This window comes from Styela clava, chromosome 8 (genome assembly GCF_964204865.1).
Source record: "Styela clava chromosome 8, kaStyClav1.hap1.2, whole genome shotgun sequence".
NCBI classification, from domain to species: domain Eukaryota; kingdom Metazoa; phylum Chordata; class Ascidiacea; order Stolidobranchia; family Styelidae; genus Styela; species Styela clava.
Window position 1 is genome coordinate 5,960,406 of NC_135257.1, and position 26,857 is coordinate 5,987,262.

At 32.7% G+C, this 26,857-nt stretch overlaps 2 protein-coding genes across 2 annotated transcripts; one reads left to right on the forward strand and one right to left on the reverse strand.

The window, feature by feature from the left end:
• The first annotated feature begins 906 nt into the window (after window positions 1-906).
• On the forward strand, window positions 907-5,974 carry LOC120346070 (uncharacterized). The gene is made up of 9 exons (XM_039415710.2): window positions 907-1,073; window positions 1,834-1,940; window positions 2,226-2,334; window positions 2,513-2,604; window positions 2,897-2,985; window positions 3,775-3,880; window positions 3,979-4,927; window positions 5,196-5,282; window positions 5,712-5,974. Exons 1-9 carry the CDS (start codon window positions 961-963, stop codon window positions 5,842-5,844), a joined length of 1,785 nt encoding a protein of 594 aa, XP_039271644.2. The 5' UTR covers window positions 907-960; the 3' UTR covers window positions 5,845-5,974.
• A 2,533-nt stretch (window positions 5,975-8,507) lies between these two features.
• Window positions 8,508-24,437, reverse strand: LOC120346312 (homeobox-containing protein 1-like). Its single transcript, XM_039416021.2, has 11 exons — window positions 24,232-24,437; window positions 23,849-24,032; window positions 23,381-23,500; window positions 23,006-23,171; window positions 20,970-21,158; window positions 19,486-19,605; window positions 13,251-13,341; window positions 12,843-12,970; window positions 12,389-12,484; window positions 11,739-11,884; window positions 8,508-11,316 (listed from the first exon to the last, which is right to left on the reverse strand). The coding sequence occupies exons 1-11, from the start codon at window positions 24,390-24,392 to the stop codon at window positions 10,948-10,950; spliced, it is 1,770 nt and encodes a 589-aa protein (XP_039271955.2). The 5' UTR covers window positions 24,393-24,437; the 3' UTR covers window positions 8,508-10,947.
• Between the last annotated feature and the right edge of the window lie 2,420 nt (window positions 24,438-26,857).

Genomic DNA, 26,857 nt, shown 5'->3' on the forward strand with positions numbered 1-26,857 from the left:
ATTTCTTTTAGAAAGCAGATATATAGTTTCCGCATGGATTCTTATTTTTATTCGAATGATATATGTAGGGTGAACAAGTGTAATCATCGTCTTTGTTTCCTGATACATTATTTGAAACAATTTTCTATGATTCAACCTTCTATGATTCTTTCCCCCCATCTAAATTTACCAATTTATGTTATAAAATAACATTAATAATAAACTTTTAAATTGTTTCTCTGAAAGCTTTTTACGATTTCTGAATAGCAATAACGTAAATACTTCTGTCGTATCGCTGAAGTTACTGGAAAGCGTTTCCTCGGATTTAAGTTTATTGCTTCGTTTGGATGCAGAATTATACGATTTTATGTCTATTGGTTAGCTTAGAATACTCTGTGAATTATGTGATAAATTGAGATAATAGACTTTTAAGAGGAAATATATGCCGTTTAGAGTACTTCATGTCGGAGGCTTATATTAAAAGTTTTGCATTACAAAGCTAGTCACATGAAATGTAAGAGTTGCGACTCGCGAGACATAATGTCAGGATTATGAAATAGACTGATCAGTAGAATATTCTTTCAGATACGCAGTGGTCGGGATTAAAATAAGACGATTAGCAAAGTAAATAGGTACAGTTCACATTATGTGGGCAATATATCATTTTACATTCATTTTATATAGATTCTCAAATAATGTTTTTTTTTTCAATTTATGCCATACTAGTTGCACGTATACTAGGCTTTTAACTCGAGATCGGAAACTGATAGCTTAAAAATAAATATAAGTAATCATTTTAATTGATTATACAAGTTAATTGAAACATTTCAATGTGCCAAGTTGGATTTTAACTTAAATTTAGTTGTTACGTATTATTACATTATTCTTCTGACTAATATATCTTTTATTCTACAACTTGAACGATATCTTAATTCATATTTGCAGTGTTAAATCCAGCCATAAGCGATTCATTTCGCAAATATGGGGGTTGCAAAATTAGTGTTTTTATTTGTATCTGTGACGATCTCTGTAATACACGGAGCTGAGAAGAAAGTCAAAGTACCAATCTTAGAATGCAATTTTGACGACGGCTTGTAAGTGCATTCAATTTTGCAGAATCCCCAACACAAGATTGAGCTATACTTCTGTTCACAAAATGGCCGTTTTCAAGGAATTCTGTTATGTGGGTCGAATATTCCCTATATTGTGCTGCATTGAACCGCTTCCAGTATCACGCTTTCCCATCGCGCAAAGTGATTTTTCAGACCTTTGCTGAAGTTCTTTGCCGATCAATCATTGCTTGTGGTTTTAAATATAAGTTTAATTACAAGTTTTTTACTACGATCCAAGTCATAGTGACATTGTATGTAACAACCCCGATATGAGTTCCTCGATGCTATTTTTACGTGTGAAACTTTATATCACAAAATCACTTCCCGCCTCTACCACCATGACACAGATTATGGTGACGTGATCTGATCACATGTTATTACATAACCTCAACCACATACCTTCGAAACTGGTTTTTCCGTTAGTATATAGGAAAGTGAAAACTGAATATTTTATGTTCTGCGCATTATAAATTTGGTAAATTTAATCTTGTCGTTCCTAAATTCAGTTCACCGTAAATGCATTTGGATTCACCGACCATACCAGTCTTAAAAAAACATTCCAATATTGTTATTTGTTATAGTGCATTGACTCCTTCGCATATAATTTTGCAAACGTAACTTATATTAAATTAGTTAAAATATATCACATATGATTTCAATACAACAGTCAAAATATATCCCGACGGGATCAACAATTTAATTCAACATATCTTCTGTATCAATAGTAATTTTACTATCACAGATGCCCAGGCTGGGAACATGACGAATCCGAAGAATATAGATGGAAATTACAAAGTGGACCTGCAAAAGACATCGGACCACAATACGATTACACAAGGGGAAATGACGGTGAGTTCAAGCTCATCTACATTATTCTTTTCCTTGTTTAGACTTTTTATTCAACTACCATAAATGTTATCATAAACTTATTTTATTGTACATATCCGCAAAAAAATCACTCCGTATCAACGGGGTAATAATGTCTATATAGATGTGACTGTTTTGAGTTGTAAATGGTGTTTTATATATTCCATATATTGTCAGATGTTAGTGATACAATATAAGTCATTCTTGACATTTCAACTTATTACCTCTTGTCAATGCTTATGTTTTGAGTGGATATATTTTGTTCAGAGGGACAATATATTTACTTGGATGATGAAGGCAAAAAATCTGGGAAAGGAATCATACGATCACCAGTAATGGATCTCTCTCAGAAGAAAAAACATTGTCTTCGATTTGTGTATGTTGTGAAATTAATATGATATAAAAATTATCTTTTTCCATATTCTACTAAATATAATTTAGATTTTTACTATAAATAGCTACTTTCTTCCTGTTGATGTTACATACATACAATTTTCCCGAATGTTCCTCTAAACAAATTGATTTATAATTCTTTGATCTGAACTTTCATGCAGATATTATGCAAGAGGAACTTATCCTGGAGAATTCAGAATTTTTCATAGTTCGCATATGCGTGGTCGACCATTGTCAATATTTAACAGGGCCGGTAAGGTTTACTTTTTAAGTCTCAATTTAGATTAAAGTTTAATGTCGAGGTTTTACTCAAAATAATTGTCTATTTGCGTATGATATCATTATGAATATTACAGCACATTACTCATGCACTTTATGAATAAAATGCATTGGGCATTTTATATGTTTAACCTTTATTCAAAGTACTCATAACGATATTCACTAGCGTAATAATTACTAAAAACTTCATGAACTATTGTAGATAAAACATTAGTGACCTGTAATGAAATTCGTCATTCAAATTTATTCATCTGTGATGTATTTAGGCCCCCAAAGCGACAACGACACACATTGGATTTTTGAAGACATATCAATACCATTGTGGTCCACAGGAAAGAATTTCGATAAAGTTCGGGTAAATATTAATGAAATCATAATATTACAAGATTTATTAACAAGCAATTCCAATACGTCTATATCATGTACGATTTCCAAGTTGATGTTTGCAAATTTCTATTGCAAGAACCCCTGTAGATTATCAAATACCTTGGGGCTGTTGGTAATATTTTCGGTGAACAGGATTGGTTTAGATTAGAAACTTTAGAATAAACAAGCAACGTATATAACATAGAGCCACAGACCAAATGTTGTAATGTTTTTCTGAATGATTAAATCACTTCATCCACCATTGCAATATATATATATATATATATATCAGTATGTATAGAAGTTTACAATTTTATTGCCGATTGGCGTCGACGACGTAGTATTTTCTGTCCGAAATTGTAGTTAAATTTATCAACTTCTGTCTAATCTTCTGTCCATCAACAGCGGTTTTTAGTTGGATTTTTTGAAATGAGTAGTGATATCTCCATGGACGTTTAATAAGGTGATTCAACTGAAAATGGAATTTATTCACTATACGAGACATATAATTAAAAGATTTGTCAATTTAACTTGTTTTATTTTATTAATCGATGAGTGTTTTATTATTCGGATTAAATTCTTAAATATCATTTTCTAGATAACGAAATATTATATATGGCTACTAACACATCGCCATTCACACAAAATTCATATCTCAAAAAATCGTGTTACATCCATTCACAGTCAGGTTACATCTTTGTTTAAATAAGCAACACGTATGTAAATTTAGTGCAGTTTAACAACGATAATATCAGCATAATTATTTCAACTATTTCAGTTCGCATTTCAAGCTATGAAAGGAAGAGGAGATAACAATGTTCTTGCTCTTGATGATGTTTCCGTTACTCCAGGATCATGCCCAAAATTCCAGCTTTCGAGAACAGGTGAAAAATTTATCATTTTAGGAAATATGATACTTTCGTTATTTAATCCAATAAACGTCTTAAACTGTAAAATAAATTTCTATAAATTTGGGTTTTAGCCACAACCGCTACATTTAGTCCAAGCACTGTCCCGCCTACGGGATTCGTTGATGGAGAAGTTGTAGATCAAACAAATGAAGAAGTTATGAAGAGGAACCAAAAAATGATCGAAGAAAATGAAGAGCGTAACAGAATGATTCAAGAAAAAAACAATATGTTAAATAGTGGTCAAGCTTACACACAAGATCCTAACCAGCCTACCCAACCTACACAACCAACACAGCCGCAACAGACGACTATGAATCCCGTTAATCAAACGCAGCTGGAAATTGAACGACAGGAGAGAATTAGAGAACAAGAACGACAAGTACGAGAAGAAGCCGAAAGAAAAATGAAAGAAGAGCAAGAGAGAATTGCAAAAGCAGAAAAGGAACGAAAAGAGAAAATTGAAAAAATGAGAAAAGAGCAAAAAGAAAAGATGCTCAAGCAGAGAGAAGAAGAGGCGGAAAGAATGAAGGCAATTCAAGAGAAACAAAAAGAAGAAAGAATGCGAAAACAGAAAGAAGAAGAAGAAAGAAGGGAATTGGAGAAACAGAAAAAGATTGAAGATCAAGGTAAGAAAAAACAACGACACGAAGAAAGTCAGAAAAAATTGAGAGAAGAAGAAGAACGCAAAAAACAGGAGGAAGAAGAACGCAAGAAAAAGTTAGAGGAAGAAAGAATAAGAAAAATTGAAGAAGATAGAGAAAAACATCAAAAGCAAATCCAAGGCCAACAACAAAACCAACACAATCAAAAAAATCAACAGAATCGGCAAAATCGTCAGGGTCAACAAAATAACAATCAGAATAGTGGTGGCGGAAAGCGTGGGAAGGGGAAGAGAGGTGGTGGTAAAAGAGGGGGCGGTAAGCGAAACAACGCTAACAAGAAAAATAATCCAAACTTTGAAAAATGTGGCACTGGCTACGCCCACAAGACGAGAGAACTTTGCTGCGCTGGAAAGAAAAGGTATTTTATAAATTAACTTGCAATTAAAAACGGAGTTTAGACTTTTAAACAAAAATGATTCTGAAGTTTATGATGGCCAGTATTTAAAAAAATGGAGTTCAACAAATATATGTTTGGATTCACGTTCACTTCGACGCAATATCATTGACAGAACGTGATTATCAACATCCTATTTTCAGGCATAAGATTAATTTTTCAAACAAATCTATTTATTGTGATACTATATTATAACTTACCATAGCTAAGCAAATTGCATATCGATTTTAAGAATGAAGAGAACTCAAAATGCGTTATGTTGCGGAAAACTCATGTACAATTCGAACCAGAAAGGATGCTGCGGTGATGTTATTTATAAGTAAGTCACCCTTTATGGGTGTTTGTTGTGACAACTATGGATGTGATATTGCCCGTTAATCACTTATTTCACTGCATTCCGAAGTCTATGATAAAATCAGCCACAGGCTGGTTAACTTAAGTCGATTGTGAGTAAAATTTTGCCGTTGCTGAAGCTATCCAGTCCTACGATCTTGGGATTATCAAGCCTACCAATATTCTGACTCAGGAAATTTGTCGTAAATAAAGTGAATACTAAATTTTTCGAATGAGACGTAGTAAAACATATATATTGTAAAAAAGAATGATATAATATTATATGATAACTCATATGTTCAAAACAACAAAAGGTATCACCTATAATTTCTGTAAATCTTATTTGTAGCAATAATTAATCACGTGAAATTACATACAATCGCTTATCCTTATACTAATTCTACATTATTTACAGTGCCAGAGGAACTCAGCAGTGTTGTGGGACATCCCTCTTTGATGTTACAACGCACGCTTGCTGCGGAGAAGTATCTTATGAACTTACATCCAGCTTTTGCGCAGATGGCATTGTTCAACCTATCATCACATAAATACAGAGGTGTGATTTTGGGGTCTGAAAAATGGACCAGTATTCGATTGTTGGAGTTACTGTTGGGTGAAATGATAAAATGATGTGTATTTCAAAAAACACAATCGTCAAATAAAAATACTGGTCAGAAATTGACTCAATTATCTGTGATAGAACGAACAGCGTTAGTCATTGTATGAAAAGTAGCTATGGCAAGTTTTAGTCAAGTATGCAACATTTTATTTAGGCAGATTTCAGAAAAGTTTTTATTAAAGAAATGTTACCTATTGCACTTCGTTTTCAAAATAGAGTTGGAAATTTTTAATTTACTTGCACGATATTTAAAAATATGAACAAATAATTGGTTATTCAAAATTTCATTTTTTAAAGCCATAGCACAGCAATTAGGTTTTATAATAATTAACAAATAGAACGGCAACATCACTTGCATCATAGAAATTGTAAGATTATTTGTTCAGCATTTTGAGCAAGTGTTCTTTATTTTGTTTCAAATTAAATTGCCAATTCCGGGTACAATGTTGTCCGAGTACAATCTTTATTTTATTCTGTATATTTTACAAAAGTAGCCTATACCCAAAATGTGGACTTGCAGCATCATAGCGAGATAAATGTATAATATAGGTTTAAAGCAGTCGGAATTGTGGTTTTAGGTACTAGGGTTTGGCGTTCGATCGTAACGTTCACCCTTACGATCGGTGCAGAAAATAAAATAGTAGACAAAACGTGACATGATGATATCTTGCTTCGCAACTATGAGAATTTTATATATATATATGTCAATTTTTTCGAAATACATTCAAATAATAACACTTGGTGAAGTACTTGGCAATAGGGTAATCAGTACAATATTTTTTATCATATTGAAAATGATCACTGTACGCAGAGAGTTTGAAAACGAAAGTGAAAATTCTGGATGAAAGAAGGCGTGAAAGAACCAAATACAGTTATTGAGAAGCAACACCGCCAAAGAAGCCTAAAAAAAATTAATGCAATGAGATAAAGAAGGAAGTCATGGAAACATTTTATTCGAAAGGTTGACAAGGAATTGACAAAAATTAGGAATACCAAAGGCCCAATTACCGAACCCTTTACAATTCCGTAGTGGACGGGTAACAACTGAAAAACGTTGGGAACTCACTTCACCATATTGATATCGACCAGCCAGATAATCACAAAGTAACACCTCAAAATTCATAGTGCTTTAAGGATTCATGATTTAACAGCACATTTTTTTTTCTTTTCAATGCAGGATATCGAAGTTCAACAGACAAACTCGCCAATTTCATCCTAAATAAATCAAGTTATATTTGGACTCGCGTGGCTAGAAGAAAGGTTTATTTGTAATCAAAGTTATGAATCAGATTAATTTCAGGGCACAAATCCAGCATTCCTTTATATAATACCTCATCCACAATTATGCTGCTTCAGTTAGGAAGAAATTGGCCTACATTCTGAGCATTATTTATTGTTGCTATTTTTAAATATTGGCCTTACTCTATGTAAGGAAGAAAAAAAAAACTAAACTGAGGACACAAAATGGCAAAGTTCAAATACACGAAAACGAATGTCAAATAACCATGGCAATGTCAGCCAAATATTACCAGAATTCATATGAGGATGTGACTGTGAAATATGAAAAATAGCAAAATTTGAGGAGAAATAGTGGGTAGTATCAGAAAATAATACTCAAACGTACTAACACAAAGGCAATCGACTACCCACCGACTTAGAATTTCATATCTGTAATGGTAAGGTCTTAGCGAGTATCCGTTTTGCAAAAAGAAGGTGGGTTGGCCTGACGTTATGACACCCGGTGGCGTAAAAGTTTGGGTTGAAATATCGAGCCACATATAACTCAAAAAAAAAAAATATATATATAAAATTGATAGAATTCCAGCGACTTTCGATCTTCTGGGAGTGAAATTTTGAAATAGTTTGGTTCACTAGTTACGGAGAAGAACAAATTTCCATAACCCCAAAACAACCAGCTGGTCAATATGCTATACATGTGATACTTAAGACTGGTTTCAAAAAGTGAGACTATACAGCATAGGACCCGATTGTTTCTACGCTTCAACACTATTCGGAAAACTTCAAAAGATGATGTTAGCTCGAGGAAAAAAGCCAGTGAATCATTGTGTGAAATTTGTATTTCATTTTCGGTGGCCACTATGATATGGTCTGTTATTGTAGACATTTTTTAACGTGATTTATGTGCAGTGCTGTATGATCATCGAGCTATTAATGCGATCGATTCTGGTACCGTAACGTCACATCATGTGTGGTGGCGTCCCATTTTGCATTTTCACTTCTCGTAATACATAATAGGAAAACTTTCCCTTCGCTGAGTTGTAAATATTCTAGTCAGTTCGTTTTGCAATGAGCAGTGATTTTTCGATACAACTTTTGGCTACTATCTGGATTGAGGCATGCTTGTGGCGTGTAAATATGATTTTTGTTAGGCTAATGATTTAATCAAGGACATTAATTCTTGTCAAAACTGATGTTTCACGAGAAAGGTACGCTAGCAAAAACTATTGCTAGCGTTTCTCACATATTAAAAAAAAAGTCCAAAAATTGAGTCGCAGTTCATTTTATCTTTGGGTGATATTTATATCTAATATTATCATAAAGCGACGTATGATATACACTCGGAACAAAAAATCAAACTTTTAATTTTTTGACACAAATTTTATTTTCAACAAACAAACTTACAATACTGTATCTGTCTTATTTCTGCGTACATGTCCAATGACAACAACACATAAATTTTAAATAAAATAAACATATCAGTAATATAAACAATAATAATATGAACATAACTACTATTTATCATGATAATCCCAATAACGATAGGCCTTGACGTTAAATAATAAATGGGGAAAATAAGCGCAAAACACAACATTAATTATTACAACATCATAGATAACAAGAACACTTTAGGAAGGTATTATCATAATAATAAGCACGTCCAAGCATAAATCATAAATAAATCTCTTTTATCCATATTGAAAGTTCCATTAAATATAGCATATGCTTGGTCGAACTTGATCTGATGAAAATGAAAAACGTGAAACTAGGAACGAAAAAAAAACAAAAGGCATCTTCCATAGAATAATAATATCATATCATTCATCATAAGATATTTATAATGAAAAAAAAATCAGAAAACATAATAATAAAGTAAAATTGTTCGTATTTATTATTGGATAATAAGTAATAGGTGCTTGGCACCGCAATAGCACCGTTGGAAATGTCTTCTTCTAAAGATATGTTCATTTAGAACACTATTCTTGAAAATGCGCAGTTATCTTTAATGATATTAGCTCGGAAAACAGTGCAATCAAAAAAAACCTAAAAAGACTTCCACAAAAGTGTGTAGTATACCGAAAAAATGCGCATCGTTTTTAATTTTTATATTAGCCGATTTCAAACGTCAGAGCTGGAGTTTTTTACTTTCTTTAAATTACAAAAAAAAATCTCCCGTGGAAAATTTCATGCTTGTTGGTATGAAATGAAAGAGCACGCGTCGAACGAAAAAAAAGATTCAAAAAAAAAATTCTGATCTTATATACAACACTAAAACTTTTCAATTCATCAATCAGAGTTGAGCATGAAAAGAATATAAAATAATTTTCGGTTTTTAATGCACATAGATGGCAGACCGTATTCGAGATGTATATTATGTCAAATATAAATTTACGTTTAAATACTTGTCGACCATGTTCTTTATTAGAGACTAAATAGGACAAGATTTTGCTGGGTCCACCGTATAGGTTGTTGATTGATCGGGCTATTTAAATGATAACATAATATCATGTTTGTACAATAATAATGTAATAATGTACATTGTCATTTTGAAACTAAATCATTAAACTTGAGTTTCTGAAAAGGCATAAATGAAATGTCAATGTACTTCTTTATAATTTTAATTTAAAAATAGCCTTTTCATACGAAACTGGTATTGATTATAAATTATTTCTTTGTATTAATTTGAATTAAATAATTTTCAAACGTATTGAATGTTTTCAGACAAAAAAAACTTTTTTAGTTTCCGGGAAAAATTTCTAAATTTTATTCCTATCTAATATCATTCATCAACAAAATGATTACTTTAAATATACTGGTGGAATATATATCAACAAGCGCATATACTAAAGACAAACAAACCATTGTTATTTGGGCAGTATATCATTTCAAAAGTTTACTTTTTTAATACTATAACGTTAAAATAAAGGAAAAATGAATAATTTTCTAACCAAAAACATGAATAGTGCGATTGTATATGTATGGCAGTAGGGCAAGCGTTGCATTTATACTTTATAATACTAATTGGTCATATATTTAAAACTACAATATAGAAACAATGGGAGCAAGACAAAAAGTAATATAGAAGTGAGTAAACCATGGGGAGATAGGACATTTTTACTTTTAAAATTAAGTTTCGTCAATTCAATAGTAATATTATAATAAACGAGTAAGAGTGATCGACAACAACAATTCCAATTGCGCATTCTGCAGAAAAAAATAGTCAAGCAATGGTTGATTTTCTGTTTCACACGAATTTAATCTGAATCAACATTGAAACTTGTTGGGATTCCAGGATCAAACGTAATACATAAAAATTGAAATACAAAAATGTACACAGCTCTTTTGTTTAAATCATTTTGCTACAATATTACAAAATTTAGTAAATGCTTTTATTTTCCCTGTAATAAATACAAAAGTAAAATGCCACTATGGGCTGTACCGTGAGTCTCAAATAAGCCTACTACTGTTTTGAACAAAATAGCTAGGTGATATGTACAAATATTATCTAAAGTGCTATTGGGAAATAGTGAAATTTACCAGTTTTCGATTTTCGATTCAAATCAGTATAATATGTCGGTCAATACTTTACAAAAATTGCTGGACTTCGTGAAAGTTTGCAGCGATTACGCTGTATGATATGTTGTAGGCACGGTCTAGTTGTAAACCATGGGTGCGCTTATGATATAAATCATTCGTTATTTACCGAAAACTGTAAATTTTACCATTTTCAAACAGTGTTTTCGTTCGGCAGTTTGTTTTTCAGTCAAATAAGTATGTATGGGTTCGACTTGTATTAGGTCCTTGCTTGAATTGGTGATTGGGTCATGGCTGTGTTGCTGTTTTCCCGATGAATTTCCATCGCACTGGACGTTGAATTATTCTCGCTGACGTCTCCTTCGCTCTCGTGGCGTTGATGATCCTGAGCGTGATTCTCAATGTTGCCATGGCTACTCCCGCCTCCAACACTTTCGTTGTCTTCGTTTTCGTCACGCTCGCTTTCTCTGCCACCAAGCGGTGTGTTAGAGTCGTCGTCTCGATTGACATTGACTATTTCACGATGTTGGTTGACGAGTGCAAGTATCGAGTGGTTGACAGCTGCCATTTGCAATGCGAGTGCCATCTGCTCTTCTTTCTTTCGCATAGCTAGTATATCAGACTGAACCTTAACGACAAAACGTGCATTTTATTAAACACTGAATGTTTAACGAATGTATAAAACGACGAAGTTACAGTCCTGCTTGTACAACTGATCAAAAAAGTATATCAAATATCATTTCATTATTTGAGAAACAGTGATTAAAAATGTAATTTAATGTTGTCTGCCTTTGCTCTGTACAAATTATATCATCCTTTTACTAACATGCGTTTATTCTTTAAAAATTTGCTCAAAAGTCATGAAAACGGGCTTATTTAAAAGTGAAACTTCCACAACCACCCATGGAATCAGGGAAATTGAGCTGATTGTTCGCAAGAAAACACGAATCGAAGCAAAACATAATTCAACGTACTGATAAACAAAATATCGATTTTGAAAGCGATTATATAGGCTTGAATGAAATAAACCACACCTTGGGAAGAACTTACTTTTTCTGCCATCGCTTGATGATCTGTAACTTCGTGAACACGTGGGCTCTCGCTCGAATGATTTGAGCTGCTCGGTGACACCGTGTTGCTCCTGTGTGCAGGGTTGGTCATATACTGTTGATGATGATCCAAGGCTTCGATATGCTCTAGAATGAAGATTGAATTAGGTAACAAGATATTTAACATGACTGCAAGAAATCTTGCTTTCAGAATTACACTAATAACATGGAGATTAGATAAAAAAAAAATTCATGTATTAATAATAAATAATCAGGTATTTTAAAATGTTTTCGGTTCCAACTGATAATCTGAATTACTTCGCTACAACATGACGTAGTATGATAAAGTAATTTTGATTAGTTGATTTCCATAAACGCTTTTTCAAACTACAATAGTTTTGTGTAAATTCATAATGAGTACATGCTAAACATCAGAATAATAAGGTGATCGTGCATTTGAACCCATGTGTATATCCGCGGGTACAATCTATATGCGGGTGCTAAAACCTATGGGTTAGGGTTAGTATGGGTTCAAATATCCATAAAACAAAAACAAAATTACATAGGTGCAATAGTATGCAGGTGCAATTATCGTGGGTTCAAATGTACGTGGGTTCAAATGTAATGGAACCAAATAATGAATTTGCATACCGATATGCTTTCTTCTTTTGTCATCTTTTCTTCTGTTTGCAAACCAGTTGTAAACTTTAACCGTGGTAACTTTGTCTAAGTCGGTTATCATCATACCTATAAAAGTGAAAAATATACTAAATTTATATGCAATTCCATTTGGTCATTGTATTATTAGTTTCAGTCTTTTTGGCATTGACTCTCACAAGACACTCTATTCTGTGTTAAAGCTAATTTCTATTCTGAGTCATGGATAATGAAGTTTCAAATTATTGACGTCCATCTATCTCATCAGTCTTTGACAAGACACCTATTACATTTTGTTACCAACAAATTATGTGCTAAATTCAGCATTTACGGCATGTGATTACGTGCGTTGTTGTTTTTCCGTCCATCCGTGGTATTGGGACTTGAAAAACCATTTAGACTTTTATTTGTTTAGAAATAAAACATATTAGTTTGAGCATCTAGTTACCTGCTTTATGCGTTTGTATTATAGAATTACAAGCGGCTGCGATTTCTTCTCTCTTTGATTCATCTGGATATGGATTCGAATTGTAGTAATTTTCTAAAATTGTCAAACATTCTTTTGGCCATGTGAATCTAAAATTTAAAAATGTATCATTAGACAAGGTCTACTATTAGACGAGGTCTTGTGGACCTGCTTGTATCTTAATCACGCATCTCTTTTGTAATGAAAATTTGATCGCAAGAGACAGCGCGTCATTTCCTAAATGACATATCGTTTAGAACTTTACATTTCACAGCTAATTACGTCACTAATTACTGGATCGAGTTAGACTTTCAATATATTAAAATGAGTCTGAGTTCAAATATGTCATATCCTACTGAAATGAAAGCATTTTATAGTTCAACTCCTTACCTTGCCCCACGTTTTGTTTTCAGACATATTGGAGGTGCGTAGTCCTGTTCCATCTCATTTCGAAATATTATGGGTGCGCCTGAATTCATGGCTGAAACAACAAAATGTATTTCAATTATAATTATTGTCTAACTCTCATCAAAATATTCAAATCTAAACCACTCCAAAGTATGATCAGTATAAATACTGTGATTACGCTCATTCTGTGGTTAATACGCCACCAGGTGAGTTAACCCGCTCGCTAACGTGACGCCTGTTGAAATTTAGTAGTTAGATTGTTATTGGGTACAATGCAATAATACTACTGCAATAATACTACTGTAATAAGTACAATTTGTTTACTGAATCAATATTCTGTTTATATTTTATTTATATAGTTCAAATGCGCGATTTGTGGCGTTCTAGATATGAGTAAGGATGATATAAAAATGGTTAAGGTAAGGGCATATTTACGAGTACAGTATAACGACCAAGAGAAGATATACAAAATGGCTGCAGTATATTTGTGTATGTTGTCATGAAACGTGAATAGCCATTAATTAAGCTGTCACTTAATATATTATTCGATGGCAAATTATTGTAGGTCGCCATAGGTCATATTTCTTTGTCTTGTACCTGATGATCATTAGTGTGTTATTCTCAGTTAAACTGTTACTTAGATGCTTAGTAGGTTGGCATTTCAATAGCAATGTTTAGTAAAATAACTCATATTTCCAGGTAGCGTTTTCGCTGCTGTAATACGTGCTATAAATTTTGCCAACATTAATATTCTAATTCTACTGAAAATCCAGTACGTATAAAAATCTACGCTGTAATCTTGATTTGATACGTAGTTTGTTTGGTTTGTTTTGGGTTATTAAGACTTTGAATACATTACGTTAAAATATCAGTCATATTGCTTTACGTTTTTTATTTCATTATGTGCTTTGAATATAGATAAACAATTGGTATTCACAAAATTGCGACATGAAGTCGACATACAAACCAATTCAATAAAAAATTTACAATTGCCTAAATTGATTGAATTATTGCAAATAAGACAAATACATTTTTAATGACTCCAAAATGTTAATAAGTCCGTAAACTTTTTTCGTTCCTATTACCACAAATAGCAAACAAAATCCTCACGTCCCTATTGTTCACCCACACACCATAAAGAGAGATAGCATAACACAACTTGATAAATGAGTGTATTTGTATAATATTACCGCATATGTTTATTTTATATAGAAGTACTACATTATTAAATTGCATTTACTTGATTACATAAGATAAAATTGGAACCTGGTAACAACGCACTGAAAGATTCGACACGGTTTTCAAATAAATTGAGAAAAAACGATATGGAGCTTGCTGCATAATTAGATGTTTATTTTAAATTTTGTTCCCATATTTATTCTTGCTATGATAACAACTACGAGGTAATCTAATTTTCTTGTATCAATTTGCAGTATTTTTAGAGTGATCTTTACGAGTTAAAAGTCGAAGACTTCAATTGAAAATAATGAAACCAAATCATTCTAAATGTTTCCACTTCAGTTTGACTCATCATCAGTTGGAAAACACGTCATTTATAGGCGAAATACAATGCACATTAACACATTCCAAACTTTTCAACTTCCAAAAGCGAATGATAAATATCTTTTTGGCAAAACTTTCTATCAAAAGTACGTTATATTTATCAATAAAAATTATGTTGTTAAAGTTGGGATTTTCCGACGCCAATTTAATTTTTCAAAATGTTCTTTGTTGGGCGATAGACCATGCCTGCCATGGAGTTAGCTAGGGTTTGGCACTGAAATTTCTACTGAGATTTCCATACAAATTTTCAAATGATTTTAAATCGGAAAGTATAATAAATGTGCATGAAAAAATTAAAATATATATAGAAGATATGATAACAAAATTCTATTTTACATCCCAAGCGCAAACATATCTAATTGTAATGAATCAATTACAATTATCACCTCGACATCCAGTTCCTGTTATTGGCAAGTTCAATGATATGACCTTTCCCTGCGGTTTCGAAATGTAAATAGAAAACTCCACAATGCATATTTTGAATATACATTGTTCAAATTATCACGCGATGTATGTTATTATAAAACTGTTGACATTGATAACCTTTGAGCGACTTAGACGCACAACTAATAGACTTCGTTCTTGTGGGTTCTTGCAATGGATGGTTTGCATATACGATGTGCCACGATATGATATGTGGTAATGAATTGAAAGTGATGTGTCGTTATAAAAATCGTCACTTAGATTAAAATATCAGGCGATCGCTGTAAAATACAAATATTTAGAGACATTATTGGTACAATAATGCGTCCATGGGTCTTGAATTGTAAATTATTTTGATTAAAATCAGCGAGCCAGCACAAATTGACCTGCGGTTCGAATACTAATTATTACGATAGTCAATGCCATGTTGCCGATGTCTTGATGAATTTTCAGACAACATAACTTGAACATATCACTCATTTAGTGTTGTTATATCATACTTCGGTTGCTACTCGATATTTACTACAAAATTACTTGCAAACGTTCTGCTGGGAGATGGTTTGAACTTGCGAGAGATACTCTTGATATTATTTAAAATTTCTTATGAGTGAAAATGAACATGGTTGAATATAAGAATGTACCATGTAATGAATGTGGTTTGCGTGTCAAAGTTGAAAAGTTAATACCTTGCAAATCCAAGTATATTTTCATGTTTCTGTTTGCTTATCTTGAATTAAAAACGAGTTTATTTAACAAATATTCTTTGAATAAAAATACACGACAAAGAGATAATTATCAAATTTACATACATATTGCGAACTGATCGAAAGAACGCAATAGAATGAAAAATAAACAGAACGTTGTGCTGTTTTGAGGTAAAGTATTTCCCTATATATGATAAGATGTTTTCATAAGAGGATTAGCATTACTTGACAATCGAAGGGTAATTTACAATTTTTTTATAGTATTCACATTAAGTTACGCATGGAATCAGAAAAGGTTATAAAATGTATGTTAGCTGGTGAGCCGCAGTCTCAACAAATGTCTTTTCAATCTGACCTGGGGCTCTTAATATAAATTGCTAACCATGATAGTAATCAACATAACAAACCAACTTATGCAACATTGAATATTTTCTTATTATTACTATTGTTCGAGTGTTAATTTTAACATATTCATGAGTTCACGGCAGACGGCTTTCGATGTCGTAATTTATACGTTAGTGTATAATATATGTATAATGTTATATATGATATACAAAATATGGGCTGTATAATATGGCGATCATTGCAAAATAATAAAAAATAAAGACTGTAAAATTGATTATTATAAATTATCTTTTAGGAGCAATTGAAATTACGCGAGTCACCTGATATATATGTCCTGTAGTTTCAGATCGGACCGATTTTGAACTTGGATTCTACATTTCAGGATGATATGAAAAAACTGTATTTGACATTGAATTCATTTCAAAGTTTTTTAGGCAATTAAATTAGGATATCATATTTATTGTTATATATAAAAAAAAATATGCAATGGGATTTTAATGCATTGTCAACTGGCGTAAGAACGAAAATATCAGACGACAGTTTCAAATTTCAAAATATTAGTGTCGGGGTTGAGCGATATCTTTTTATCAAAATGAATACATGATGCATTATTTATCATTGATTTAGCCTATTTTTTTGTGATGTTACTTTCCTGACCAAGAGGCCGCTATGGACGCAAAGAAGATTACTCGGATAATATTTTGTGGTCAACATCGCTACGGTACATACCACATATGCCACGACAAATCAATGATACCCTTTCTATTTTATATTAAACTTTTCAAACAAGCTTGACTATATATTAAAACACGCTACGGAGGTTCAATTTAGCGACAGATTATGTTTGATCGGAGATGTTTCATACATTCGGTATCGTCATCGAATTTTACAATGATATACTTATCCAATTGGTAATGACAATGCATAGTGACGGCTGTGTACTTGGTGGAATAAATAATGCACAAATCTTGGCAGAATTCTTGCGGGACTTGTGGGGTTGCGCGGAAAAGGTCTGTTACGAGATTGGTCGCGCAACATCTGGCGGATATGTGGTCGGTTTCAATTCTCAACGAAATGTCCATAGCCTGTCAAATAGTATATAAACAAAAAAAACAGAAAAATAACACCAATTATCGCATTATTCAGGGGCATTTATATTTGATTCGTGCGATTTTATCACCTAATAAGTTCTGGTTCTTCAGCGAATTTTTGTCGAGTGATTTTTATAAATTCCTGTTGTTACACTAACAATATTATGCAGTGTGAATTTCAATATTTATTCTTAACTGTAATTCTATTTACGCCCTTCAATTCCGACAAAGAAAAAGTAATCCAGAAGTTAAAAACATGTATAAACGAGAGCAAAATACAAGAAGTAAGAGTACACAATTATAAATCGATTGTCGTGTGATATAATATGTTGTGACGGGTCGCCGTTTGGCAAAAGTCGAGTTTAGATCCATATCTCTCAACTCCCATGCATTTCAACTTACAATAAAGATATAAAATAAAATGAAAACGAGTGACATTATGTATTCGACGACCCCTTATTTACGCGGTTCGTCGAAAATAAATTTAAGCTCATAACTAATTCATTATCGCTCCAATTCTCTCCGCTTGATTTTCATATATTTCCACGTCGTAAAAAATTTGCGACGATCTGAGAAAGCGATAGCAAGTGGCAATAATGTGTTCCGGCGAAATCAATCCCGTATTTTTCGATCTCTTCCTTTTGATAAGAATCGAAATGATTCACTAACGTCGATCATACAAGGAAAAACTGACTCTCGCTAATCCTACTTGACGTTTGAGAAAATTTAGAACTAACAATATGTTTTGTGCTAATTCTTATAGTTTTTCAAGTCAAAATACTCGGTTTCGATCCCAAAATGTTTTGAACTTTAAACTTACGCCACGAAAATATAATATTTTTGTTTCTATTGCTTCAAGTAATACTGATTGGAGCATAAGTATAATGTGGAAATCCGATGGCGTTATATCTTGGACTCGTGTCACATTCCTTCCCATAATTTGAGCGAGGTCGGAATGTCGGCGAAAAAAGTCGCACAACATTTGTCAATTATTTGCCAAACTCTAATTGAGCGATGGTTATAAAACAGGTGCAATGTAATGTTGTGTGGTTATCGTAATTCTAACTAACAATAGCAATTAACACAGGGTAAAGTCTAATTTGACGAAATATCCTAAATAAATATATAAATGACTTCAGCATGGGCTCGCAAACAAGTAATTAGCCGTCATTAACCTCTGAAAATCAACATATAATCGCACCACTGCCCAGTTAAGTATACCCTTTGTTAAAAAAACGACTGATTGTCACACGCACTGCGTATCGGTCTGAATTTGATCATTTATCGTTGTTTATTCATAGATCAAGTATAGACGATATGTCCAGAGTTTTCGTGGAAGGTCATTATCACATACCCCATGCTTAAAACACGCTGATAACTTGATAGTTTGTTCTAGTTTATCGCGTCACTAATAATTGTATTAGTTTTAGATTATATATTCTGTATTTGAAAAATGCAAAAAACGCAAAATCATTAATTAAGGTAAGTATTCTTTAGAAAATTAGAATCAATTGTGAAGTGGGACTGACGAAATTTACCAAAAAGAGGTATTTAATGAAACTGTTTTCTTGTAAGTAGTTATTTACTATATAAAATTAGTTTCGATGCATCATTGTAGGTGAAAATAAATAAGTTCGTTCACTATTCCTTATATAGTAAAAATTCCTAATGATCCAAAAATATGTGTATGTCGACTGTATTATGTGATGCTGAATTTTTTTTTTTTTTAATTTTATGAGTATACATAATGAAAATTCACTTTCACTCACTCAAAGTAAGGTCACGCGCACTCACTCAGATGTAAAGTCTCATCCCTGAGCAAATTAACTGAAATGCCAAGATCTACTAAAATTATGTATACACAAATGCCGATTAACGCGGGACTTGAAGTAATTTTAGTCAATACTGTCACGTAAACAGATACGAAGCAATGAATTCCAGGAGTTTCTTGCATAAACACCTTTTGCATGAAGATTCATTTGTGTTTCGGATGTGAAATTGTACATTTTTGGATAAACTATGCAGTTTCTACACATTTTTATTAAATAAGCGTTAGAAATAATTAAAATGAAAATTATATAATATACATACTCATTACTCCTGGTGGTTTTCGTTTCTCAATGAGATACCAAGTATACATGGCTTTCTTCTTTTGTCCGCTAATATCTTGGGGTTGAGCCAACCATTGTGATATATAACTCTGACTGATTGCTGTCAAAATAAAAACGCAATAGTTGTGAGTAATGATATTGAACTTCAACGTTTTAAATTCACTACATTTTATAATTGGCAATTCAACTCGAACATGACGTTCAATACGAAGAAAATGGTTAAATTAAAATAAAATCGTTTTATTCGAGATTAAAACATTTGTTTAATTAATGAAATACGGTAGTTTATTGTCAAAATTTGCATGTTGCAATTTTCGTACCGCGACATTTTTCACAGAATAATTTTACCACAATTTGACTACCAGACTGTATGATTCCATGCTAAACATAGGTACTAACACCAAATTGTTAAAAATATATTTAAATTAATATGGAAGTTGTGGTAATGAATTCATAATAAAATTTTATATAATTTTTTATACATAATCTGTGCAACGATTAGCATAAATACTAGATAAAGCAAGTACCTTCACACTATATACAGTTAAGATATTTAAATATTGTTTGCATTTACCATGCTTGCTCAATTTGGCTGTTATCCCCATGCGGTATTATTTGACGTTGCGTGCAAAAATGTTAACCAAAAAGATAATGACATTTCGTGAAATATCATGATCAGCCGTTTTTGATAGGTGGCCTGATCACAAACTGTCTGGTTAATTAATTAGTCTAAAGACAGGAACGAGAACTCGTCTCTATAAATAATGTGCATATCATGTAATCATGATCGCAAACGTGGTTTTATATAATAATTTATCAGGATACCCTTTATTTGTTCTGTTATCAATAGTAGCAATTTGCCCTTTATAACGCTTTTGTTTATTGAAAATTCGATTAAATAATTCAAGTAATTGAAAAAATAAAGCTGTAGAAATGTTGCTTGTTCATCAATAAATAAACAGGTATCTACCCAAATTTTAAAAAAATTTAATAAATATTCATTTAATTACAATGAAATATGGAGTAATTTGGCCCATTTTTGGATTGTACAAAACAATATAAACAGTACTTCAACGTGCTTTTATATTCAAGAGCATAGGCTTGCATGTCGATATCGTATAATATAAGAAAAAGCGTGATGCTTTGAAATAAGGGAAACAAGAAAGTTTACGCTAGCTCGTGCTAATGAATTTCGTTCGGGCACGATTTCTGAGCGTTCGTGCGCCAAGACAATAATACAGGAACACGTGTGTCTGCAATACTCCTTCCTATCGCTAATTGATTACACTACCCTATTTTATGCAGTCTGTCAGACAATCTAGTTTTTACAAGCGTAACACAGCCTTGTGCTTAAGTGGGGTCGATTCTAGAGGAGGCAATCAAATTTAATCGAACAAGAAAAAGATTCGCTCAATTCCTGCCATGACTGATCAAACTAGATAATATACTATGTTTATGGTTTACCATTTCCTGTAGCTTTTGCTATTGCAGATTGCGAAATGTGCCGTTCGTTTATGAATTTTCGAATGTCTTCTTTGACTTGTGCCTGATCGCGTCGAAATAAATCGTCCAACTCCTCCGTGATGTCAACTTTTTCACCGTCGATCTCAACAACAGCATTTCCATTCGACATTCCGAACACGTTAGTAAGACCTTGAATAAAGATAGTTTCCATCAAAAGTCGAAACCAATTTTAAGATACTATAGAGGCTCATAGTAAAGAACGTGTGAACTACTAACGATGTGTAGATTATATATAGTTGTTGCTCTAAATTGCTTGTGATGAAACGTTTGCGTGGCCATTAGATCTGTATGACTGCACCAAGTTAATCCCTATCATGCAATGGTTTCGTGTTCACAAAGTTTCTGAAGCACATTAAAAAAAAAGTGAAATGTAATAGAATAATTGATAAAATTGTCAAATTCGTTAAGATTTTTTGTTTTCAGGTCAATGCTCATTTGAATAGTAAATTTTTCGAGTATATTAAGGAACAGACATAATCTGAAATGACAATCATTAGGCAGAAGTAATACTCTCATTTTGGCCAGGGTAGGAGGAACCTTTTTTCGAAATACCAAGAAAATTGTACTTTTTAGTATAGCGTAACGCCATCCCCCCCCCCCCCATTTTTAGAAAATAATATTAAACTGTTTCTCAAATTTTCTAATATTTTGCTAATACACCTATTTACATGACTCTTCCCATGTCGAAATTTTCATGTTTCAGACGCCTGATTAGGTAATGCTCAACCATTGAAGTCTATGTAATGATATTACATCGTCATTGCATATAGACGTAATATATGTCACATTCATAACAACGCTAATCAGTAGGGTTTCCTCATTAGCTTGGATTCTTTTTCTTTTAGTTTGGTTTAAGTGAGTGATCATCTATCTATTCATTAGACGAAATAAATAGGGTAAATTATAAAAATTAAAACTCGAATCGTGGTTTTTAGAAGTGTTGAGCTTGCCTAAAGCGGGGCGTATAAAAATGTCGTATGAAATTATCGACTCTTTAGGTATATGTTGATACGGTGATTGAAAACTCATCATCTGTTTGATAGTCGCTTCAAGTTTTCATTAACGAGGGGATTTCTGGTTTCCATATACACCGTTCGTAGTGATTGCCAATCTTAATCGGTACTTCAGGAGTACCGATTGTTGCAAAGATTTTAGTTAAAAGCTCTTTTCTATAAATTTCAATTTATTAAAGATAATGAAAGCATCAATTTTGGTTGATCATTCTTTGATGTCTTATAATTTCCGAATCAACGTTTAATTGAAATGCAAAGGGTATTGAAGTTACAAATTTTTTATACGATTCATAAGATGGGTAAGAAGCTCAAAAAACAATTTTTTCCATCCGAAATGGAAAATTTTTCCATTTCACTTTTACCGCTTATTGTAATACACGTAAGATCATAATAAGTAGAAAATATTTTTAACGAAATAAATATTTTTAATATTTTGATACAAATTATTCCATCGTCAGCCAAATTCCATCAAATTTAAAATTTAGGTAATTTATAAATCATAGAGGCATCACACAGATCATGCTAATGCCAATTACATTTTATTGCTCCGAACTAACGAAAAATTAAACCTTGAGGGACAAAGATGCAATAAATGGATAAGCTAATATATTTAGATTTCTGCTCTGTTCGAGTCATCTTCATTTGGTTGGTTATAAGATAATGAAAGTTCAATCATCGAGGCATCACTAATTTTTAAAATTACTCAAGCGTATTATTTCCATGGTTAAGCGAAGAACGAAATAGTCTATTTCTAGAGTTCATCTATTATAAGCAAATAATTTTTTTTTAACAAAACCCAGGAAAAGTTATAAATAAAAAATGAAAAAAAAAATCTCCGCTTTTCTGTCAAATGGTAAAAAGATCATCTATATTTTGATACCCACCTATACTCTTTCTAGACCTACATGGCTATATAAGGAATTTATTGTGCCGGTACACGGCTAAATATAGAAATGTTCCTACCTGGATTAGTTCTGCCGTTCATCAATGTTGGGTAAGTATGGTGTTGTAAATTATGATGAGGAAATCCATTCTGCAAGAGGCTGACAGCTGTTGCAGCAGCCATTGCTCGTGATGTACCGGCATTCCAATTTCCACTCGGATGAAGTAATGCCATCTGATTGTGATTCTGGGGACAATGTTTCATTAGTGTAACAAATTTTCGACTATAATCATCTTCGATGCTATACTGTGGTACGGTATTTGGCACATTTTATGTCTTTATCAATGTAATTATCCTTTTTGAGAATAAAACTAGTGTGGGCTGAGCTACGCTCCCTTGTTAAGCGCCCCGATTTGAGTACGTCCTTTCAACTCAATTACATTAAAAATAAATACCTGTAAATGTGATCCAAACATTAAAGGTGTCGCCTGGTGCATAGGGTGGAGTGGATGGGAAGTAACTATTTTTGGACTTCTGTTCAGAGGGACGTTTGCAGCTGGAGATAAGGAAAGTGTCTGGAATGACAAAGGAAGATGTTTTTATTATCCTTGCATCATTCATAATAGCATACGATAAATGTATCAGCCAGTAATTGCTTACGGTAGGGCGAAACGAGACACTTTTTTGACAGTTAGCAATTTGCTTCCTGCACGTCAATTCATTACGGAACCTCGAACGCACTAAAGCGGAAGATGTTGTCGAAATAACTTTGTTATTCGACAAAGGATGGGACACAATAATTGGAGCATGTTATGAAGCGGCACCCCTGTCTCAAATATCACTATCTGAGATCCCTCTTTGTCCCGGATTATCATAATGAAATATCGCACAAGTTAGCTAATGAATATAACCACTTTACTCACATGTGGCGAGGTCGGGCTAGCACTCGGTGTTTTCTGGTCACTTGGCGCGCTTTCTTCCCGCGCATTCTTATTTTGGACTCCATTTGTACCGTTAGCGTTGACAAGAATCGGGAAAGGACGTTTTGCAAGAGCCAGTGGTGGAGGACTTCTCATTGGTTTAGAAGGAAATGTTGCAAGTGGAAGGCTAAATGAAACATATTTCAGTGTTAGGTAAGTAATAATATAATATTATTAATTCGCAACTACGTCCACGTGGGTAAGCATCAACTGTTAAACTTTTATATTATTGCTACCCGCCAGGTAAGCAAGGATTCGAATTTAACGTAAATAATGTTAACGTAATAACGGGATTATTTAACGAGCATTTCGAATTTTTGCCTTACCTGACAGGAATGTCGTCCATTTTGTCAATTTCTTCAAGTCCCTTTAGTATCTGATCCCGGGTCAGTCCGCTCTGCTTCAACTTTTGCAAAAGCATAATTTGCTGGACAGTGAAGCGGGGCGTGTCCGATTCGTCCATGGCGGTGGGAGTTGAGGGTCTCATCCAGAGTTAAAAGTGTTTCAGTTCAAGAAAAGTTATGTATATAACCTAATTCAGATTGAAAATAGGTAAAGAATTCATTAAATTATGCTAACAAACTCTATATTGCAAACTTATTTCCCGACTTCGATGCAGACTACAGGTATTATATTTAAAATAAATAAATAATAAAATCTATAACGGCTTATAAACCTATTCAAGTACAAATCATTTTCTAACCACGCTCACGAAGCACAAACCAAGAACAAATGCGAACATTATCGTATCGCTGGTTTAAAAATAAAAGAAAACGTGAAGATATTGATGACACGCTCTCTCAGTGTATACTCTTTATGAAATTGAAATTTCAAAACGATAGCACCTTGATCCCTACGCCGCCATTCAAAAAGAACGAACGAGACATCTCGTTGTGTCAGTAAACAAAAATACCACGATTTGCTTATCAATCGTCGAAAAACGGAAGAAAGTGAACTTGGATGGCGAAGAAAAAACGCAGCTAGTATCAAGCATAAACATGTCCTAAATTCTAGAGAAATTATTGCAAGAAAAAAAAACGTCATAATAAAACTGATATTCGCTCAAAATAGCATAGTTTTAGTTAATTAAAACGAAATGACACCCGGAAAGTGTGTTAATTGTCTCTATACAAAAGGCGCTTAATCACCAGATTATGCCAATATCGGTACAATTTATCAAACTCGTATAATTCCGGTGTAACCGCTTATGCGACGAAGTTCATACTATTGTCGTTTTGACATATGTACTCCATTAAATTACACGTTTAAGAAAAACGCACAAAGAAATTTCAATTAATCAAATTTAATAATAAAATTAATAAGACCAAAAGTTTGTATAAAAAATTTCGAGTAGTTGGGTTGGTATATCTAAACATCATTGCTGAATTATATAATATTCATATTATCTAGACATAAAAGTAATATACAATATTTTCAGGCAATAATGGAAACAATGTGCTGAGTTTTCAATAACGTTAATTAGAGTTAAGTTGTATGTCCTTTCTACCCAAACTGATAGCTATTAATTAATTCAATTAGTCCACAATAGATTAACAAAACTACGTACCACTCTGGTGTTACCCGTGCTGTCAATACAACACAATAAATTTACCGTAGTCAGTTCATTGTTTACGTGCTAACCACCGGATATCTAAATTTAATTAAGAGTGTTAACAGGTTATTGCAATGCTATTACAATTTAGAATGATGGATTAAATTGGCATGTTAACAATTTTCATTTGCCAAGTTTGAAATCGTAGCTGGCCAACGTTGAATTATAATCGTAACAAGTAAACCATCACTTAATCTATTCACCGTTTAAGTATTATATGTTAATAGTAACAGGATCTATCATTAACATTTTTCGATGACGAGATTCTTCTTAAAAATCAATAAAACCTAATATGACGCCCTCAGAAGTAATGATAAATACGAAGTCCATTAACGAAATTGACCTAACTCATTAGCATGGACAGCTACTCTGACTCTCTACTAAAAAGATTATTACTTTTTCACGGAGACTCTAAAACAATGCTTGACCAAGTAAGAAACATGAAAATTCTTGATTGAAAACCATGTTTTTTAATACTAGTACTGAATAAGTTCAGATTCTTGCCTTACTTTTCAGTTGCCTTGAACTTTTTTACGTTCGTGCCATAGTTATCGAGATGATGATTAATTTACTATTCTCTCTGATTATTAGTACACCTATTTTATAACTCTATTTTGTTATCCTGAAAGGAATTCTGATTGATATTTTATTAGTAGTAATACAATTCTACCACTAATTGTATATTGCTTTGAAAACAGAAATAAATTGCGATTGAAGAGCTAGTGAAATTCATATATTTCATAATATTATTAGTAATTTAAACTAAATATATCCTGGTTATAAGTTAAGCATTTAAATAAAAAAAGGCACTAAATATCAGTTACATATGTGACGAAAGTTTTTAGACATGATCGAAGTGTTTTTTTATTGCTTATATTTCCCTAAAGTAGCCTGTTCAAATCCAAGTCTATATAGACTGAATGCTGAAAGTGGTTGATGACTTTTTTTATACAATTGTAAAAATCTTTCGGGCCTTTGACCAAGCTGACTTTGATTTTGATTAGAAAGTAAAATCGACATTCCTGTCAAACTACAAAATTTTGGGGAAGTCGAACAATCTCCCGAAGGGGTTCAATGATCTAAATTGTGGTTCAGGTGCGTATAATCACATTCAGTCTATATAACAGCAATCGTGGAATACAATATACTTATATAATCCAATCAGATAAATTCATAATTTATTCTTTACGAGATAACCTATTTTGTTTCGACCACAAACCTAGTTACTTATCGGAGCTATACGTAACTATACCTTTGAATACCAAAAAAAAATATGGGTAAAAATTTATCAAGTATACTACCAATTTGCCAGAGGTGAAAACCTGTTACTGTTTAAATAC